The 20,103-nt window shown below is 48.4% G+C and overlaps 5 protein-coding genes across 5 annotated transcripts; 4 read left to right on the top strand and 1 right to left on the bottom strand.

The window, feature by feature from the left end:
* Positions 1-3,258: 3,258 nt before the first annotated feature.
* Asppvi_002740 (putative GPI anchored protein) lies at positions 3,259-3,786 on the top strand (the record flags this gene model as incomplete). The annotated part of the gene is made up of 2 exons (XM_043298721.1): positions 3,259-3,324; positions 3,382-3,786. The coding sequence occupies 2 exons, from the start codon at positions 3,259-3,261 to the stop codon at positions 3,784-3,786; spliced, it is 471 nt and encodes a 156-aa protein (XP_043154656.1).
* Positions 3,787-8,078: 4,292 nt separating this feature from the next.
* Positions 8,079-11,488, top strand: hmg2 (HMG-CoA reductase; the record flags this gene model as incomplete). Its single annotated transcript, XM_043298720.1, has 4 exons — positions 8,079-8,411; positions 8,477-8,821; positions 8,888-11,154; positions 11,206-11,488. 4 exons carry the CDS (start codon positions 8,079-8,081, stop codon positions 11,486-11,488), a joined length of 3,228 nt encoding a protein of 1,075 aa, XP_043154655.1.
* Positions 11,489-12,278: 790 nt separating this feature from the next.
* On the top strand, positions 12,279-13,404 carry Asppvi_002738 (uncharacterized protein; the record flags this gene model as incomplete). The annotated part of the gene is made up of 3 exons (XM_043298719.1): positions 12,279-12,289; positions 12,351-12,485; positions 12,537-13,404. 3 exons carry the CDS (start codon positions 12,279-12,281, stop codon positions 13,402-13,404), a joined length of 1,014 nt encoding a protein of 337 aa, XP_043154654.1.
* Positions 13,405-13,996: 592 nt separating this feature from the next.
* On the top strand, positions 13,997-15,647 carry Asppvi_002737 (phosphotransferase enzyme; the record flags this gene model as incomplete). Its single annotated transcript, XM_043298718.1, has 3 exons — positions 13,997-14,002; positions 14,034-14,670; positions 14,743-15,647. The coding sequence occupies 3 exons, from the start codon at positions 13,997-13,999 to the stop codon at positions 15,645-15,647; spliced, it is 1,548 nt and encodes a 515-aa protein (XP_043154653.1).
* A 1,891-nt stretch (positions 15,648-17,538) lies between these two features.
* Asppvi_002736 (wax synthase family protein) lies at positions 17,539-18,714 on the bottom strand (the record flags this gene model as incomplete). Its single annotated transcript, XM_043298717.1, has 1 exon — positions 17,539-18,714. The coding sequence occupies one exon, from the start codon at positions 18,712-18,714 to the stop codon at positions 17,539-17,541; it is 1,176 nt and encodes a 391-aa protein (XP_043154652.1).
* Positions 18,715-20,103: the final 1,389 nt, after the last annotated feature.

The raw sequence follows: 20,103 nt of genomic DNA, 5'->3' as shown, positions 1-20,103 counted from the left end.
TTGAGCTTGTGGCTCACTCTTGAACCCGGAAGACTGCAGATTCGGATTAAACTGAGCCACCTATTTGCATGTATCAGATGATGAGGTTATTATGATCGCTGTTTTTATTTTGATAATAGACATCCGGTATCGTGTTGAGTGAAACATGGGCCACAGCAAGCTTCAGCATCGGCGCAGGCAAACCGTGGAGATTCAATCCGTATCCTAATATTCGTCAAGATAGGCTAGACCCCACGTCTGACTGACTCCGATGGAGAGGGGCCAGAGAGCCCACGACAGACTTCAGAAAGCACTGGTAGAGATTAGCAGGACTTGCAAGTCTTTGCTCCTCAGCAGAAAATGTGGGGAGTCTAGCGGAGACCACGGGAATTTGCACACGCCGTTCAGGTACTCTCTGAAATTGACCTTTGAAGTTTTTACTCAAGGTCTGAAGAGTCCTCGGCAGTCTTAGAATCGGTCCTACATCATCAAGACTCTCGAGAATTTTCAGAAGAGACTGGTATGACCGCCGTGATATCCCGGAATCTGAACACCAGCTTGCAAGTAGGATGTGGAATGGTTCCATGTCGAATTTGCTTTGCAACTGGGGTACCTTATTATGCTTATAGGCGTTGAACACCCGTGGCGATAGCCATTGAGATAAACCATGACATCTTGGGCATATTATAAGACTTAGTGACTTGTTACTCGTGTGCATAGCCTAGAAAACATAACTGAATGTAGCCTTCACAGTAAGAAGAACAGCGCATGCAGTGGAATATCAGCCGGAGCTGGTATGGAACAGTGTTCCAGCAACGCAACGTGGACAATGGTGTATCCATTGTATAATGCCTGCTTGACATACTGAGGGGAGAGGACGCCACGATGATGCTCTGATATGTAAGCCCTTGCTCCTTTCCTGGCTTTGATAGCTAATACTAAGGTCTGAGCCAGAAATTGTGAGCACATCATAATCCAGCTAAACCAGTATAGACATAATGATTAGCAAGATAGCTTTCCTCACATATAAGCACCAAAAAATCGACGAGCAGGACCTGCATCTCAACTGTTCAACAAACATGCTTCGAACCCACGCGGGGCGCACATGGGATGGTCACAATCCACACCTAAAGACCTAGTTCCAGGCCATCGAGGTGAGTCGGAACCTGGCCAATGGAGTGGCCAGAGTCCAGACCTTGCACAGCAGGAAAGGGATGAAGGGAAATATCCCGTCCTGACCGTTGCAGACAAAGGCTGAAACCTGCTGTCCAGCAAGAATGTTCCAGATTAGGCGATTGGCATTTGGCAGAATCCAGACCCACAGCTGCAGGCCTGCAACTGCTAAAATTGAATATTCTGTCATAAAAGTGACCTTGATTCAAGCTATCTTAGTGTCAATCAATTACCACAGAATGCTTGATCATTGTGATGATCAAATTTCTGTCTGTCTACGGACTGTAGGTATGGAGTACTTTCATTATTGTTTATGGGTGGGGTGACAGTAATCTTCCCCAGAAACGTTGGATCTAGTCTAGTCCCACCCACAAACTTACCAGACGGCTAGTTTTACTGTCATACCACTCTGCGACAGCTAAGGTAGGTATAAAGGGACTGTAAATGTAATATCTCCTGACTGGACCGGGTTCTTCCATTGACTTGAGATTTCAAGGTTCGGACTGAAGGGTCGAATGAACAAGGGCTGTGTCTGTGACATGGAAGATGGGAAGTGGCTCCATCCTTTTAACTTCCCTTGCATCAGGTAATATTGTGTTAGTGTTAATTGATTGAAGCTGCCCTTGGATGTGAGCTGGAAGACTAGGATACCTTGGCTTGTCAGTTCTCAGAAATACCAACAGCAAATGAGCAAGACTCTACCCGTAGAAAATAGTCGCTTTTCTGTAGTGTCTCTGGTATTATATCTGATTCGATGCTCACACATACGCCGACTCCACCTGGACATAATGTTGCCAAGCTGATGCAGGCATACGTACTTCGTACACGCACGTCCACAGAGACTTGCAGATTCTGCTAACTTCTTTTCTTGTGAGATAAAAATCATTAACCGCACTTCTGATCAAAATATCAATTAACTTTATTCCACCTAAGCAATGATGCTATTTGCATAGCATCTGGCGTCAATTTCAGCGGGTGGCTAGACCGCGTACACTCATACGTGGACTAAGGCCACGAGCCTCACCACGAACTCATCAACGCCTTCATATGAGCAATAATACATAGGTGCTGTTGGTCAGCTCATGTCACACGGTTCGCATCTCACCACTGCAAAGTTCAGTCAGCCCGATTGTGGCGTCGGCTTGGACTGTATGCAGAGGACTCCGTATGCGGCGAAGACCTCTGTTGCTTCTATTCTTGTTTGGTTTGCCGTCCCTCGGTTTCGGACATCTGCATCAACAATTTCATGAGATGATAAAGTAGAAACTACGTCTGATTTAGCAGAGTGACTGCAGAGAGAGGGTGTGTGGCAGGCAGATGGTCTTGGTGGTGTTGTCGATCGAATAATAATATCTGAGCACACATCATAAATAGAGATAAATAGAGGTAATTAGATAGATGACGATGTGATAAATATTCGAGCAAGGGACAAGCCAAGAGAATAAGGAAATAATACTCACAACGAATGGATCAGAGTCAGACAGTCCGGGTCAACAAAGACCTGTCTCATTCAGGGATCTGCACTGTTGCAGTCTTATTGGCTGATGGGCGCCAGCAGTGCCAAAGATAGCAGCAGCATACGCAATCCTTTTACAGCCACTCCGTCCTTTTTCCATCCCATCAAAGGACTTGGCCACAGCAAATCAGCTCTTATTCGAACCTACCTATTTCGCAATGCAGGGCTTAGTCTAGGCTCTCGAGCTTAGGTAGTGTCTCTCCTTCCCGCGCCCTACGGGCCTACTGACTGGTCGAGAAGATGCCAGAAGCGGATCGAGATGCGGTGGCCCTCCTAGTCTGGTGGGTCCTACCGACCCTGTGGCCATTAATATTACTATGAGTCTGTGAATCTCAGACAGGGCTGATGGGAGATGGCAACTGGCAGTGGCTAACTGTTTCTATTGTTATGATCCCTGCTGGGTGGCTCGCCTGGCAGCCTGGTCTCATGTGCCTATTTAAATGCTCCTGCGCACCTGAGGTACCTGGGGTCTTCGCTTGTACCTGAAACTCAACTTCTCATCTACCACGCTCGTTACCCATACACAACTCTACCAGCCACAATCTTCGATAAAGTACATTCGCTTCGGGTCATCTATCAAACTCTACAAGATGCGTTCTTCCATCGTCGTTCTTGCCCTGTCGGCCCTTGCTGCCGCTCAGTCTTCTGGCGTTGTGGTATGTCACGCTTCTTCCATTCGGACTTGCGCTTCAGACCATACTGACATCCTACAGGGAGCTCAGACCACAGGTGTCACTGTCATCGGTCCTGAGGTTAGCGCTACCGCTGCTACCTCTACTGCCACCGCTACTGCCACCGATACTGCCACCACTACTGCCACCAGCTCCACCACTTCGCAGCCCGTGATCCCAACTGCCTCCACCGTCGTTGGATCCAGCGGCCTCCCCTCTTCCTTCTCCACCGTCCCTTCTAGCAGCGGCGTCAAGAGCTCTACCAAGACCCCCTCGACCGAAACTGCCACCGCGACCACAACCGAGTCCACCTCCACCGGCAAGTCCAGCGCCTCCTCCACCAAGTCCAGCTCCAGCAGCTCGACCTCCAACGCTGCCATGCCCATGGCGACCGGCTCTCTCGGACTGTCCGTCATGGCTGGTGCCGCGCTGGCTGCCTTCCTGTAAACGGATCTACAACTGGTCCGCTGCTTTTGCTGAATACCCTCTCATTTCTCGCGCAAGTCCGATTCCTAGTGGCCAGTCGTTAAATAGAGCAATGTATCTTTTATGAAACAAGAAACGGGCACGTTTTCTTCTTTACGTGGTTAATTGCTGGGATTGTATCATGGGTTACTTTTACCGCTTGTCAAAATGCATCAGGCGGCGCACATAAAGATATCAGATATCTTCTAGTTGAAATAATACTAATATTTTGAACTTTATTTTCGAATTCTGAATGGATCCCTCATGTATTGACTGAAGTCAGACCCATTAGTCATATCGTCAAGCAGACTCGACCCTACCATCCCAATCTAGTAAACAACTGCCAGGCCAGCCAGCTGTACAGTACTTTAACACCCTTGTCCACGTCATAATAACTCAAATTGTCTCCCTGGAACCAGGGATCTATTCATTGAACTCATTGACTGATTGTCAAGTTCTACTATAAAACTAGGAGGGTTGTAGTGTACAGACTATCGTCAGTATCCAAATCCAACCCATCCCATAGTTGACTCGCTGTCTGAACAATCATTTTCCGGGGTCCTCTGCAATTGTCTCTCCTATGCCGGGTTCAGGTTCCTTGGATTATGCTCACCGTCAGGTCTGGTGCTGCCAGCCTTTCCCTCGTTTGTTCCCATGCCATGCTCTCCAGGAGAGTCGTGCCCCTTGGCAAACCGCTATTATAACCCTATTCGCGCTACGGGAGGACTTCGGTTTTTCTGCAGTTTGATCCTGCGGTCCAGCAATAGTGCGGCTTGGATTAAAGAGATTTGGATCAGTGTTGGGATATTCGATGACGGAAGTATTAGAGCTTGCTGACAGCGGGCTTCCAGTTACGCTGGGACATATCCCATCCTTCCCATCTCTGCTCCAGCTATAGATCGCAGGACATCCAAGTCTAGTGGCAGCCCTGGATATCCACAGGACTGGCCCCGGGTCTAATTGACGCGCCAAATCAACAGCCGTCGAGTTCAGTCGTGTTGAGTGACTTCCTGGCTGGTTATCCTTGGCGAATCGGGAAGATATGCTTCTTTCGTCGTTAGCTGGCAACGACGTGATAATGATTGCCTAGAAGATATCTCGCCTCACGTTGTTGGAGCCGAGGCATCCCACTTCAGTCGAGTGGACCCGGATCTGCTCGTTTGGAAAGTCTTCGGGCAAGTGGCCGTGTTTCATTAGTCATAATCGAGGACTCAAGCAATCACTGGGGTACCGTGGATTGCGTCTTCGTAAGATCCCATTCCGGAGCCATCTCAATTGCTTTGGGTGGCTGAATGTCGACCAACTTCTCTCCAGTTATCAATGACTGGTCAGGCACGGATCCGTGCCACAAGGAAAAGGAGCTTAAGGTAGATTACCATGACTGTCATGGCGAAGCGGGGTCAGACGAACGTTCTATCATGATGAGCATTAAAAGATAAGTAAACAGATTCGTCAACCATGACCGGGGCTGCGTCCTCAATGTCAGGAGCTTGAACCGTCTTTGCCAACATTGAAGCAAAGCTCTGGCCTACCGCAGCCATGGCATCGTTCAGCGTAGTTCAGATGACCTGAGAGCTGCACCATTGTATCGATGTCTGTGGAGGAGAGAGACGCTTTCCATTGTCATCTGTGTCAATCTGGTCACAGTTTGATGGATCAAAAATGGTGTTTGGATACTGCATATCATAATTGGCCAGAGATTCGAAAGAAGGCTAGATGTGAATTTCCTGATCGCCAGCTTTGAAAGACAGTAAGCTGTTTTCTAGCACTACCCAGATGGGCTAGCAACATAACTCACAGATCATTCTACTAGACTCGCAACATTGAGGATCTCGGCCACCCTGTAATGGCATCTAGAAACTCCGGATCTGGCAGAGGGAGATTTCCGCGCGTTCACCGATTGAAACCTGACTGGACTGTATTAGGTGAAGTGCTCAAAGTGGCTGGAAAATTCTTATAAGTCTTCATGGCGTAGGTATCCAGCTCTTCATTCCGAATGTCAAATCTCCACAGTCAACGGGGCCGTCTCACTGTGGTCCGTATGTGATGTCGGGAAACTTATGAGTTTATGAGCCTTTGTCGTTGGGCAAATATAGGAACCTCTATCAACCCAAAGGATACTCGAAGCCTTTTCTTGCTTGGTCAAATGCCATTCGTCCAAGTCCCGGCTACACCTGTTTCAGTGGCGCGCATGGTGATCCACAGAGGATGTAGTATTCAGCAAAGATGAGGTAGCATAGCTTCGATCCCCGTCTGAGTGTACGGTTGCGCTGGTCAGTGTTCTGTCGGACCTAATTTCGCCTCTTGCCCCGAAGTCGAGGAGCCAGTTCTTGTTTTTGTCCGCGTGCTTGACTTTGTTGATAACCAGGTCAGAGACCTGCACGTCGGACAGTTTCATATGTGTGGCGGCTGTCATGAAGGTTGCTTGAAACTAGCCCATTACCTAGGGAAGACAGATTGAAAGCAAGAATCTGGGGCGCAAGTATGATTGTATTTTCTGCGCAGGGAAATAACATGGAGATGACTGACTGTAGTAATAGTCATTGTCGTAGGCATCGGACCAAATGCATCAGCTTGGGCGAATCGTCGAGCTGCTAGTCCCAATGACCGGAAGCTTGGAGCAGGCGAAGCGAGCAGCGAGAATCTTTACATATAGAGCAAGATGGAGAGCCCTGCCCTTATAGGCCGGAGCGATCACACAACTCTGAAAGGGGTCGACAACCAGTCCATGAGTCTGTAGGAGAAGAGCACCTGACGGGCGTTGCGAATCGAGTCTCTTCTCTTTCGGCTCGCCAGTTTTGCCTCATCTCTGTTATTAGCTTGAGTAGCTGTATATGTGGTGAGGTTCCTTGCTGACATGTCATCGAGAACCATGGAGTGGCTTTCTCATACGCCGAACTAGATTGTCTATCATGAGATGGGTCTTGTGGTAGACTCACAAGAAGGAGCAGGGAGATGGAGAAAGTCTACGCATAAGACAAGTCTCAAGGGTCATCATTCACTTCATGCTGGAGAATGGTTGAATTAGGGATTTAGTGAATATTAGGTATATCTTACACATATGTCCTAGAGGGAATATCAGAAAGTGTATTGATATGGCTTTGCTAATGTATGCACTGAGAAAACTAAGCAAATGTTGAGGCTGTATCCTCTATCATGTTACATTATACTCTACAGTATTCTTAAGCTTAACTACCTATTCGAATGCCCCCTTTTCTTAGAAATGCCACAGTAACAGCTTCTTGTGATGTGCCATAGTGTATAAAGCCGTGAATGGAGTAAAAACAAAGCCAAAAAGGAAGCATCATTGATCCTGGTCAAAAGAACCACTCAGCTTCAAGCCAGGGCATGAGGTGAACCGACGCGGTCTTGCATCTCTTCATATTTGTTTTCCTGTACATAAGGTAGTCCCATAGTCTGTACGAACTATCGAGTACTGCAGTATCTATTGATAAGACCATGGTTAGACTGTAAGATTCGAGGTTTCTCTTCTGCCACGTATGAAATTGACCGTCTATCTTCCACTGCTCATCACTTATGTCAACTGAGAAGTCCTCTGAAGCTCTCTCGGCGAGTCCTATGCCCCTTGGTTAGACTTGGCTCATACAAGCTCCATACTAGGTACGCTTATGTAGGCTGGACTGGAAGTGGTTACCGTTAGCAAGAGAACCTGGAACCTTACCCTAAACCCTAATTCTTAAGGGTTACTGATGTTATTGTTCAGCAATCATAAGTACTGACACCAGCAAAGTCTGTCACAGTAGAACGTTAACTAGATGAATTATGAGGTTAGTATCCAGGGATATAGATAATATTGTTGCCTTCCGGTATTCCGTACCTGATAGGACCTCAGGTTGCTAAGCCTCCTTCCCCCAACTAACGGCTCTCCACCATCCTCTGTACAGGCACTGGTGGATTCATGAACGGCTCATGATTGGAGGCTGGGCCCCACAGATAGACCAGACATACTCCACATATATTACTTCTTTGTTCGAGAGGTAGAATAATAGATAACCCCAAAGAACAATGGACAAGTCGCAGTTTGGAGCTAGCAGGGGTCGCCAATGCCATTAAGTACTTGTCGGTGGATGCTCTCCTATTTTCTCTCTCTCCTCGCAACTAGACGAAGGAAATTAGTAAGTAACAGTCTCCAACTCTCCATCCATTCCTCATCGTCGAAAGGATCCTGCTAATCTTGTCGACTGCAGTGCTGACTACGAATTCACAATTGACCCACCCGCAACATCCTCATCATTGAATTCATTTCTCAGACCATGGGCACACCGGCCATGGCTGCTGCAAACAGAAAGGAGTCTGATACTCCTGGCTGGCTACACMGACAGGGAACGAGCGTGTTGGGCACAGTGGCTAGACAGGCGTGTAAGCAACCAATCTACACCTTGGTCCTTACCGCTCTACTAGCGACTATGACCTACACGAGTCTGCTGGAAGGGAGTATACACAATGTCAGTGTTACGGCGCCTTCAGAGAGTCAATTCAGCCAGCAAGATGTTACAGACTTTCTTCAGAGGAGCCGTAGCCTTCGTCTCGGAGAGGCGACCGCCTGGCGATGGAAGACGGAGGATGACTCGATGAGCGACCAGGAGGTGAGACTGTTTTCTTCTTCAAACCAATGAGCAATCCACTGACTTCATCTTTTCTGGCAAGCTAGGTTGCATCACACTTGGCTTTGATTACGCTCATGTTTCCCACAGGTGAAAACAACCCAGAAATGTCTGCCGTCCAGGAGAGTGTTATTTCGGACTTGACCGCTGCACAACCCGTCTCTCGAACGCCTAGTGTTTTATCCTCCATCTTGAGCGAAGCTTCAATTACTCTTTCTGTGCCATATAACTACCTGGAGGAGGCTCTGCGCAAAGCTAAAAGCTTTCCGAAGTCACAGGGTGGGCATTCGTCGCAAATTTGGACCGTGAAAAACGCCAGAAAAGACAATTCTGGCGGGAAGCTCAGGCTCTGGCTGATAGACTTCTTGGCCTCCTTTGCCGATTTGATCAAGGTAGGTCTGCTTCTAATCCGTCTAGGATTGTCATGCTGTCCGATCATAGGCCGCTAACGAAGTCAGCACGCGCAAATTGTCGATATCATCATCATGTTGTTTGCATACCTGACGATGTACCTTACTTTCCTGTCACTCTTCATATCGATGCGCCGACTCGGGTCCCGTTTCTGGTTGGCCTCCTCGGTGCTGCTCTCTGGCTTCTTTTCCCTGTTCTTCGGACTAAAGGTCACTGCTAGCTGTGGTGTACCTAGCTCCATGATCCTTCTTTCAGAATGCCTGCCAATTCTGGTAGTCATTGTGGGGTTCGAGAAACCCATCCGTTTAACGAGGGCCGTACTGCATGTTGCGACCGAGTCCCACACTCCTGCAAAACCGTTGGCACGGCGGTCCATACCCGAAGCAATTGAGGTGGCCATCAAGCGCGAGGGATGGCGTCTCGTGCGTGACTACGCTATTGAAATTGCTATCCTGGCGGCAGGTGCAGCCTCGAGGGTACAAGGGCCTCTGCCTCAGTTCTGCTTTCTTGCGGCGTGGATCCTCGTTTTTGACTGCCTGCTCCTATTTACCTTCTACGTCAGTGTGCTATGTGTGAAACTGGAAGTCACGCGCATCCGGGAGCATGTCAAGCCGCGTAGGACCGTGGAAGACGATGGTATGACCACTGGTAACCAGGATTTTGACTCCCGTATCTTTGGCTGCCAGGTCAAAGCTGCAAATGTATCTCGGTTTAAATTTCTCATGGTTGGTGGCTTCGTGCTTTTCAATGTGCTTCAACTGTCGTCCCTGTCTTACGGCAATGTCAGGGTTTTTGACTGGATGCCGTACCTCTCGAGCCTTTCTAACATTCTGATGCCTACCCCAATCAACCCTTTCCGAGTCGCAGGCAATGGTCTGGACGATATATACGTGGCTTCCCGTGCGAGTAACATTGAAACGCGCGTTACAGTGTTGCCGCCGATCAAATACGTCCTGCAGTCGCAGGCTGAGCCCTGTGGGGATGATTTTGCTGGTCCGCTCTTCGATACACTACGCGGCCGTACTCTTGGGGGTGTGCTGGCATGGATAGAAGATCCAGCCATCAGCAAGTGGGTAATTGCTGCGTTGTTCCTGAGCCTGGTACTGAACAGTTATTTAATGAAGGCAGCTCGCTGGAATCTATGCGAGCATGAGGTAACCCCAGACAGCTCTTCTGCAACCGCGAGCCAGTCAAAAGACTCTTCCAAAGGGTCTGAAAAGACCATATCAGGGTCTAGCGAGCTGATAAACACGCGAAAACGCGAACAAATAGACTCCATGCTACAAGGAGGACGAGCATCGCTATTGGAAGACGAGGAAATAGTCGAGCTATGCCTCCGCGGCAAAATTCCTGGTTATGCCCTGGAGAAGACGATGGAACGCCATCCCATGATGAGCCGCCTGGAAGCCTTTACCCGAGCTGTCAAGATCCGCCGCGCCGTGGTGTCTCGTACCCCGTCCACTCTTGATGTGGCAAGTGGCCTAGAGGATTCAAAGGCTCCCTATCAGAACTATGACTATACCGTAGTCCATGGAGCCTGCTGTGAGAATGTCATTGGATATCTGCCACTGCCAGTGGGTGTGGCTGGACCCCTCGTAATAGATGGTCAGAACTATTTCATTCCAATGGCGACTACTGAGGGAGTACTTGTAGCCAGCGCGAGTCGCGGCTGCAAAGCGATTAATGCTGGGAGTGGTGCTGTGACCGTCATCAATGCTGACGGCATGACTCGGGGGCCCTGCCTAGCATTCCCATCCCTATCTCGCGCAGCAGAAGCCAAGCAATGGATTGATTCGGACGAAGGAAAGAAGATCCTGACTACGGCGTTCAACTCTACCAGTCGATTTGCTCGCCTGCAAGGCTTGAAATCCGCGCAAGCCGGCACCTACCTCTATGTCCGATTCAAATCGACGACTGGGGACGCAATGGGGATGAACATGATTTCAAAAGGAGTTGAAAAAGCCCTTGAAGTCATGAAAGAGCACGGATTTTCTGACATGGCTACTATTTCAGTGACAGGCAACTACTGCGTTGACAAGAAATCAGCCGCGATCAACTGGACAGATGGACGGGGCAAGTCAGTTGTCGCTGAGGCTTTGATACCGGGGGATACGGTGCGCTCCGTGCTCAAGACCGACGTGAACGCACTTGTCGAACTCAACACAGCAAAGAACCTGGTCGGCAGCGCCATGGCTGGCTCTATTGGCGGCTTCAACGCCCATGCATCAAACCTGGTAGCGGCGGTATTTCTAGCTACAGGGCAAGACCCAGCGCAGAATGTCGAAAGCAGCAGCTGCATCACTATCATGAAGAAGTATGAGACCTCATTGCACTGCATCCTGGCCTGACTAATGGGTTTATCTAGTGTCAACAATAACCTCCACATCTCAGTATCAATGCCGTGCATTGAAGTAGGAACAATCGGCGGGGGAACCATCCTTGAAGCGCAAGCCGCTATGCTCGATCTGCTGGGTGTTCGAGGTGCCCATGCAACCAACCCTGGAGATAATGCCCGCCAGCTGGCCCGCATTGTCGCATCGGCCGTGCTGGCAGGCGAATTGAGCACGTGTGCTGCTTTGGCGGCGGGCCATTTAGTTAGTGCTCATATGGCTCATAATCGCAGTAAACCGGCGGCAAAGACTGCATGAGTACTTGCAAGATCTAGGATGACAGGTGTGTCAAGAGCATTGAGCAGGTGCATACAACCATATGATATGGTAAACAGGGTTTCCCTCTTGTCAGCATACTTAAGCCACATATTCATCGCATCAAACCCCAAACCTCATCTGCCTCTGAAACGGCAGCGTCATACGTTCAGTATAAGTACCGGTAATGAGGATATATGGGGTAATGATGACTTGGTTCAGCGGCCCACTATCAGAAAATGGTGGTATAATGGTATTCAAGGGTCTGCGGCCTTCGGATACGGAATGGTGTCCGAATTCGTACTCACCCTTTTATTTATATAGAATAATTCGCTCGCCAGTTTTCGTCCTCTATAATGCTATGTAACTTTATAGCCGTAGATTCTCAAGATACTAAAGAGCGTCTGTAAATATGGCTGGCGGAGGTAGATTGTTTCAGCTGACCTAGCAAGGGTCCTAGACCTCCCATGTGATGACAGAAGGGTGATATCGCATCTGCCTAGTTTTCCTCGGATTTCAACTATATTTCAGATCTTCCAACAATCTATCAGGTTGGCAAATAAACCAGTCTTCCGTCTGCTTTCATTATTATGACTATCAATCAGCCTCCCTTACAATCAATACCATGGATAGCAGTGATTGTCGCACTTCTTCTGTCCGCGACATCTGGCTTGAGTGTTTGCCAGGAGTGTAGACCTCCAGAACTGCGCAATGCTCCTGGTATTTTTTACTCATCAAACAAGTTGAACAAAGGCTAAGACTTGACCTGCTAGGCGTGGGAATCGACCTCACTATGGCATATGGGTAAGCGTCCCTCCTTACCCATTCATAGTTCCTCATAGTGCTAAAGTGTTGCCCCGCCCAGAATTGCTGCGATCCACTTCAAGAACGGCACCACTCGGGATCTTATCAAGGTAGATGGCACGCAGGAGTACCTGTCAGCAATGAGAATAATCGCGGATGATGCGCAAAACGTCCGAAATGGGATGGAGTCGTCAATGTGGGAATGTCTTCTGCTGTTGCTGGAGATTTGCTGATGGTAAGCGTCTAGGAAGACAATCTGGCTTCCTCGTAGGAAGCAGAAAATCAATTGGCGACTAGCCAGGGAATGGTACCGCTTCATCTCAGAGAAACTACGTCAGCTTATCAGCCCACCAGTAGTACGAACCGAGGAGTTACCTGACGACTGGATCTACACTATAGCTGCTTTGCTGTCTGAGATAAAGTCTGCTGCCCTGGACACCCTGGTCCCTCCATTAAAATATAACGACGTGTATCTTACATGGCCTGACTTCGAGGCTGACACCGGCCATAAATACAAGAGTCGCTTCGAGCTTGCGTGTCGCCTAGCAGGTCTAGAAGGTATCGGCGGCAACGTCGCTTCATCCCACGCCTTGCGACATGAACGGACATACGAATCGGACCTGGACGCCATGCTTGTAATCAGCTACAACCCTGCCAGTCTCGGAATCACACTTAACACGCCGATGGATGGGGATAGAGATTTCCCCTGGCCCTTGCGGCTTGTTGAGGATGGTGGCCATGCAGCGGAACATGAATTACTCCAAACCGATCCGGTAAAATACTGGCGTGAAGTTCGAGACCTGCTGCGGACAGTGATTGGGAATGAGACTGTCGATTACCTTCTTCTCCTTGGCTCCCATGCACGCGACCCTGGCTTGTTCCAGGCCGTCAAGGATGTCTTGGAGGGTCAACCGGACATCGATCTATCTATCCTAGACCGCTATAATCCAGCTATCCCCCACGACAGTCAGGATGAAGACGAGCCGCTGTTCATGTTAGCAAGAGCAGCAAGCATGGTTGCTAGAGTTGGCATGGAGACTGGTTTCCAATACTGCATTGAGTTGCCTTCATGTATTGCATTGAAAGAGGAAGAGGATAGGCATTCTGAGTTGTAATGCCTCGAGATCAAAATCAAGAACAGTTTTAAGGAACAGGCACGAGTTATTTTATTTACTGTCTCTATGGTTAGAACGTAGTCAGGAGTCGACCAATCTGGAACAAAAGCTCCACATTAACGCTGTTGTATCGATAGGGAAGAAGGCCCAGTGCTTTCAATGATTCAGAAGAGATAGTAGTTGGTAAATTAAGATAGCCCCATGGAATAGCATCCTTCACCTTCGAATATATCAAACACCCTGCATCAGGTCATTATTGAGACATTCGCGGTCTAGAAACTCTCGTTGACAAGCACGGCTGCAGCCCTTAGTGTCGGTTGGATGGAATGTTTGTTGATAAGCACCTGGGGCCTGCCTAACTTATGTAAGCCATCTCTGCAGATTAACGTCGATGAGCTCCCGTTTACGGTCTGATCTTCTCTCTTTCATGCTTCGAAATGGCTTCGATACTTACAAGAGGAAGAACGATCGTCGGCCGATATCGAGTGACGTTCAATCACGGTTTGCTCCCTGTTCTGTTGAAGCAACGATCATCTAGTAGTTATTCTACAATGAGTGACTCTTCCGACCTGTTCAATTATACTTCTGGACGATGGATGTACGTTAAGACCCATGAGTTCCATGCCTAGATTAATGGAACTTCAAGTTACAACGAGACTTTACGTCTTGCGGAGCGACAACCGTTCTTCAACGCCGCCCAGCTGAATCGCATTGCGGCTGCATCCATCGGTCGTCCGGAGCAGGATGTATCCTGTATTCGAAAGCTAGCTGAGGGAGGATTCAACCGTGTCTTTGAAATTACTATGCGAGACAGTACTCGAGTTGTCGCACGGCTTCTGTATCCGTCGACCGACCCCAGAATTTATGCGACAGCGAGTGAGGCGGCAACAATGGAGTTTTTGAGATTACATGGCGTTCCAGTACCGCGTATCCTCGCCTATTCCGCTACCGATCAGAACCCTGTTGCTTCCGAATACATCATCATGGAGAAAGCTCCAGGAAACGAACTTGGGGAGCTTTGGTATACCATGACAGAAAGACAGCGACTGAAGATGATATTCGAAATCGTGAAGATCGAGGCACTGCTGTTTTCCATACAACTGCCTGGATTTGAGAGCATTTACTACGAGCACGATCTTCCTCCTTGCATGCGAAGAATAGGGGTACCACAAGCTGGAGGGAATGGAAGGTTCTGTGTTGGGCCGGATGCACATTACATGTGGTGGCAGAAAGGGCGATCTTCCCTATCCATAGAAAGGGGACCACGTAAGTCGACAGGGTTCCACGCTTCGTTCCATCTCTAACTTGGATATAGTCTCAGAAACTGGTGACCTTTAGAATCTGTTGCGAAGCGGGAATTGGAATGGCTCTCCCATTTCGGTCGGGCTCGGTTTCCCTTTGAGCGACTATACAGAGAGCTATATGCGTACCAAAAGGTCCATCCTGATAGCCACGTTAGAAATCTCCGGGATTATTTACAAATTGCTCGCCATCTGTCTCCAGAGAAAAAGAGCTTCCTCAATCGGCCGATGCTCCGCTACCCTGATCTACAACCCAACAACATACTGGTTTCAGATTCATTTGAAGTGGTCCCCTTAATAGATTGGCAACATTGCTCCATTCTTCCCCTTTTACTTCAAGCCGGGCCCCCGAACTACTTTCAGAACTACGGCGACGCGGTATCCGAGAACCTCATCAAGCCCCGGCTTCCTTCGGACTTTGATCGACTCGGGAAAAACGAACAAGAAGCCGCAAGGATGATTTTCCAACGACGCCAACTCCATTATTACTATTTTGCCGCCACGTCCAGATTCAACGATGACCATTTCAGCGCATATATAGAGGACGAAGTAGTCCCGAAGCAACAACTATTTCAACATGCGGGCGATCCTTGGGAGGGAGACAGTGTCACGTTAAGAGCTGATCTTATTCGTGCCACTCAAACCTGGCAAATGCTGTGTGGCTCGACAGATGTCGTATGTCCACTTCACTATTTCCCTGAAGAGATTGATGGGTGCCTACGGCTTGAGGAGGAGCAGCGATCTGCAGATGACGACATGGAGAAATCTCGAAATTGTCTCGGGGTCTCGAGTGATGGCTGGGTCCCTACAGAGAGGTACAGTGAGGCTAAGAGGATGAGCGAGAAATTCAGAGAAGATGCAATTCTACTGGCAGACTCCAAGGAAGTCGCGGCACAAATACAGCGTCATTGGCCATTTGACGATTACGACGAGGATGAGTGATTGCAGTTTCACTTTCTGGGATTTAATTTATTTCGAAGACGGACCTGTAAGGTGTTAAGGTATATCTGTGCTAAGTTCAATAGTTTAATCTAAATAAGACATCCTGTGAAGAGGAGATAAATCTAAATCAGCTGTTAGAAAGGTGAAAACTCTCTGTGTATACAGAAGTATGGAGGGATAAAGTAGGGCTTTAGATTATCTGATCCTTATTGCAAGCACCTTGCATTAGCTCCCGCCGCTAGCCCCACTTAATAATCTAATTGAAATTTAGACTTTTGCCAGAAACGTGATCGTGTATACTTGACTTTGGTCCCAAAACATCAGGGTTCAGTCGGAGCAATTTCGTCTCCTGAAGAAGCTTAGCCCCAGTATATTTCCAAGATTCGCTACAGGATACCAAAATCTAGCAAAATTAATAAGCGTCCTGCATATACTTCAGCTTAATTGGGATAATGTCCGTCTATCCGATTTTCTCCCTGGTCTTTTAGAGATACCGGGGGTCCGATTTAACTACCAATAAAATTTACTACTGGCTTTTCTGATTATCTGCAAATGAGGCAGTTACGATGTTCAGTAGTCCCGTCTGACTTGGGAGAACAGATATTTCCAGAGCTTAAGCCCCAGGTCCTTACAGACGGGGTTCCCCATCATGGCTGATGTCTTCAGTTCCCGCAGATGCGGGATAATATGATTAAGGCTGGAGATGCACTAGGTGATGATAAGTGTCTCATGTTGTTGTGTGATTTTAGGATACTTATTATAGCCGTGCGACGTTACTCATCTAGAGAGCTCCATGGATCCACGGAACTGGATGTTACTGAGATATTTGGGAAGTGGAGCTGGATACTACGAAGCTGTCAAGACTGCTAATTTTGATAAATGTGCGGTGATAGAAGAGGGGGAGAGACCTCTACTTTGGGATATCATGGTAACGGAAAACATTGCGTGGGATCCGGTAGCAATACCGTAGTGCACCTTATAAATTGTAATTATGCGACCTTGAACAAGGAAGAAACTGTTTTATTCAGCTTGAGGCATAATGATTACGGGTTTGAACAAAAATCGGGCGCAGAAACAATCAATCCAGAAGATGGCAAAAGAGACCTGCAATTTCGCACACTGCAATCGAATGCATACTGCTCCTTTGGCAATAATGGACCATTGACTGGAGCATTAAAATGAAGCATGAGCTGTATGCCCAGGACTAACAACATGGAATCAAACAACACGACTATCCTGATATCAGGCGTCCTTGAAAAAAGCCGTCCGATGATAAGGAATAGACGTCCCCGGCGATCCCCAGAAGAAAGGCGTTCTTTGTTTCCCGCCCTTGAGCTCTTGTCTTTGGTTTTGCCGTCGCAGTTCTCTCTCTCGGGCTAGAGTTCTCCTGCTTCGGGCCCGACTGCGGCGCCTTTGGGCTCTCCGTTGTTTGGCTTCTTCGGTGAGACCAAACAGTCTCTTGAACCAGTCTAGCATGATGATTGGCTGTATGCTTTGTTCTGATCCCCTGTACTATTAGATGCATAAGAATATATAAAAGTAAGGTTTTGGGTAAATGGTGGCCTTACCGTTTGTGCTTGAAAGAGAGCTGTGGAGAATCAGTAGCGGGGGATGCGGCAGGTTATAAGGGCACCAGTGGCTGGGCTTTAGTGAGTGTCTAGCGGCAGTGCCCGACCTTGACTAAATACTAAATTTCATGTAATAATAACAAAAAATTAATGCAAGCTCTTTAGGGCAATAAATAATTATTCTGAAAGGTTCGACACCTTGTTTCTTTTCAGTCTCTTTCATTTATTTACATTTATTCTTCTCCCACTCCTTACAGAGATCGATTCCATCCCTCTCACACTACTCCAGCTGAAGTGAACTACAACACCGCCATTTATCTGTATCAGTTGCTTCTCGTCTCCAGCTGTGGATCTGAAAATTCCATCAAAGAATCGTGAAGCTTCCGGTACTGCCATTTTGGCGTAATCCAGAACATGAAACCCAGAACCCAGACATATCCTATGATTTTCCTCGCAATACCTGACCTGAAGAGCCAACGAACCCTGCCATTCTCACTCTCCTTCATAGCGTGTTCTAGCCTTTTCCCTATTGCTGACTCGATAGCCCCTGCAAGGAAATTGGCAATGAAGAAGAGCATGTCGTCAATCGGGTAACATGGCTCCCCCGCTGCCCAATCCGCGACTACATGGAAAATACCGGACAGCAAGAACGTCCAGAAGGCGATGAAGATTTTCTCATGCTGCGAGCCTGGTTGAAGGACTGCTACGCGTCGTGAGATCATCCTGCCAGAAGAAGCACAGGGCGCAACAGTCAGTCGGTGCCAGAATTTCGTCCAGAAGCGGCGAATGCTGTATGCCTGCAATGGACTGCCGAATAATGGAGTCCAGTCCTCCGGGTGATCGAGGCGCAGGACGACAACAAAGAAGAGTGCGAGCACTGTGTTGCACAGCTCAAGCATCAGATATGCAATCCAGATCCAGTACACCGATACATAGAATCGGATCTGCATCTCGCGGGCTGTGAACGCCGGCTCTGGCTGGAGGGAGAACAGCCGCCGGATAAGGATTTGTCTCGAGGGCGCAAAATCCTCAGCATTGAAGGTGAAATGAATGGACAACAACGGTCCGACAATGGATAACTGGAGCAGCCAGCAGATCACCGTCCAGGACAGGCGCCGGAGAGAGAACCATATCCTCCTGCTGGTGGAGCAGGTTTCTTCCCTGCGCTGGAGAGCTATCCGGTTGAGGTGACGCTGCGGGTCGTTCCAGATCTTGTAGGCAGAGATCCAGGGAGACGCAGTCCTGGGGATGCTTAGCTGGTCAATGTACAATACAGACGCGGCATGGTGTATCCAGATGCAACTGAAGAGAGCCCACAGTACATTCATACCAGTAAGCCATGTTAAGTAGTGACTGGTCTGTAGTGACAATACGGCACTACCAAACAGCAATGGTGCAACATAGAGCCGATCCTTGTATGGTAGATGGATTGCTTTGAAGAAGGCAGCGCTTGAAAGAGCAAACAGTGCAGGGGGCACAAGTGACTCGACTGGTGGCATCTCGACTCTCCTAGTTTGCTCTGCTTGCTCAATTCCTCAAGCAATATTCAGCATCACCCCTAGCAATGCGGGCAAATGACGACAGCGGCTGGCTATATACGTCTTTCCTATACATTAGAGCAGCTTCCTGTCTGGTACAACTGTCCTACACCATGGTCTTTACCTGAACCACAGTTTACTTGAGGCATTGCCCATGTCTCCGGCCCCAGGCCTATGCCGCTCCTCCTTCCCTACATTGACCCCACTACCTAACCAACACTCGGGATCGATTTCTAATGGCTCAGTGCCCCTCCCGCCGAGACACAGCCGTAGGGTCAATGGCCAGCAGGGATCTGCAAACTGTTGAGACATCGGGGGCGGTTTGATAATACCTCTCGTAACCCCGACCACGGATATTCTCCGAAGAGATACCGAAGATTGCCGGATACAAGGCCAGATGGAGGCTGGAGCCACCCTACTTGCTGCATCATGCCCGTCCCTCTCATCATAGTGGATATTATCGCGGAGCGAAACGTACCTAGCTGCAGGTCTTATTGCACCATGAACCCCTTTCAGGATCTTTCTGTCTTGGCACTCAATATGATTGGACCAACACATTTTCTAGTCTTCTGATTGGCTTAAAAAAAGAATCACGTGATACCTAATACCCTTAGTGCCTTAGGTACCTTTATATCTCGGCACGGCATCTGAATAAGAATCAAAGCAGTTGGTTAAATATCCACTGCCTAGCATAGGTATTGTTCGCTCCACAGGGCGCAGGCCCTGCTGCCGTACCCGGTCGCATCCTTGCAATCAGCTACACCTAATAAAAACATCAACATTGCTTGGCCTGCCAATCTGCTGCCAGAAAGTTTGTTGGCACGGTAAGTGGATAATGAGGCTGGCGGGCGGCGCCAGGGGTCCGAATCCTTAGATCTGAAACGTGGACTGGGCTAACTAATAACATTATGTTTTAGTTGTTGGATTACGTAGGTGGATAATGAGGCTTGCGCCCGCTAAGGGTAAATTGAACTACATGCTGGGACCTGGCTAACATTTTTGTATGTCTTAGTCGGGCGCTTCCCCGGAAGATAGCCCTGATAGTGTTGCGTTACACGGGTAACAGCCTAACAGGAGTACAGGCCCCACTAAAAACGGGGGAGCTTTCTCTGAGATTAGCCTATCACAGGCTGAATTAGTTTGAAGATATATGGCCCGGGCCATCTCCATCTATATCCAAATGAGTTGCCTCTGCGCCGACTGAGGTTTCAATGCGCACATTCATACTATCATAGAGAACCTGGGTAGCTTGTCTCCTTCTATCTTTACAATTTATACTGCCTCTCAAGCGGTTAAGACCTAATCTTTGTAAAGCTATCTACTAATAGTGGGCCAGAGATGATCTGATTC

The sequence above is a fragment of the Aspergillus pseudoviridinutans genome (assembly GCF_018340605.1).
Source record: "Aspergillus pseudoviridinutans IFM 55266 DNA, scaffold_2, whole genome shotgun sequence".
In the NCBI taxonomy this organism is placed as follows: domain Eukaryota; kingdom Fungi; phylum Ascomycota; class Eurotiomycetes; order Eurotiales; family Aspergillaceae; genus Aspergillus; species Aspergillus pseudoviridinutans.
Note: the sequence above shows the minus strand (reverse complement) of the source record. Positions and strands in the feature narration are given on the sequence as shown.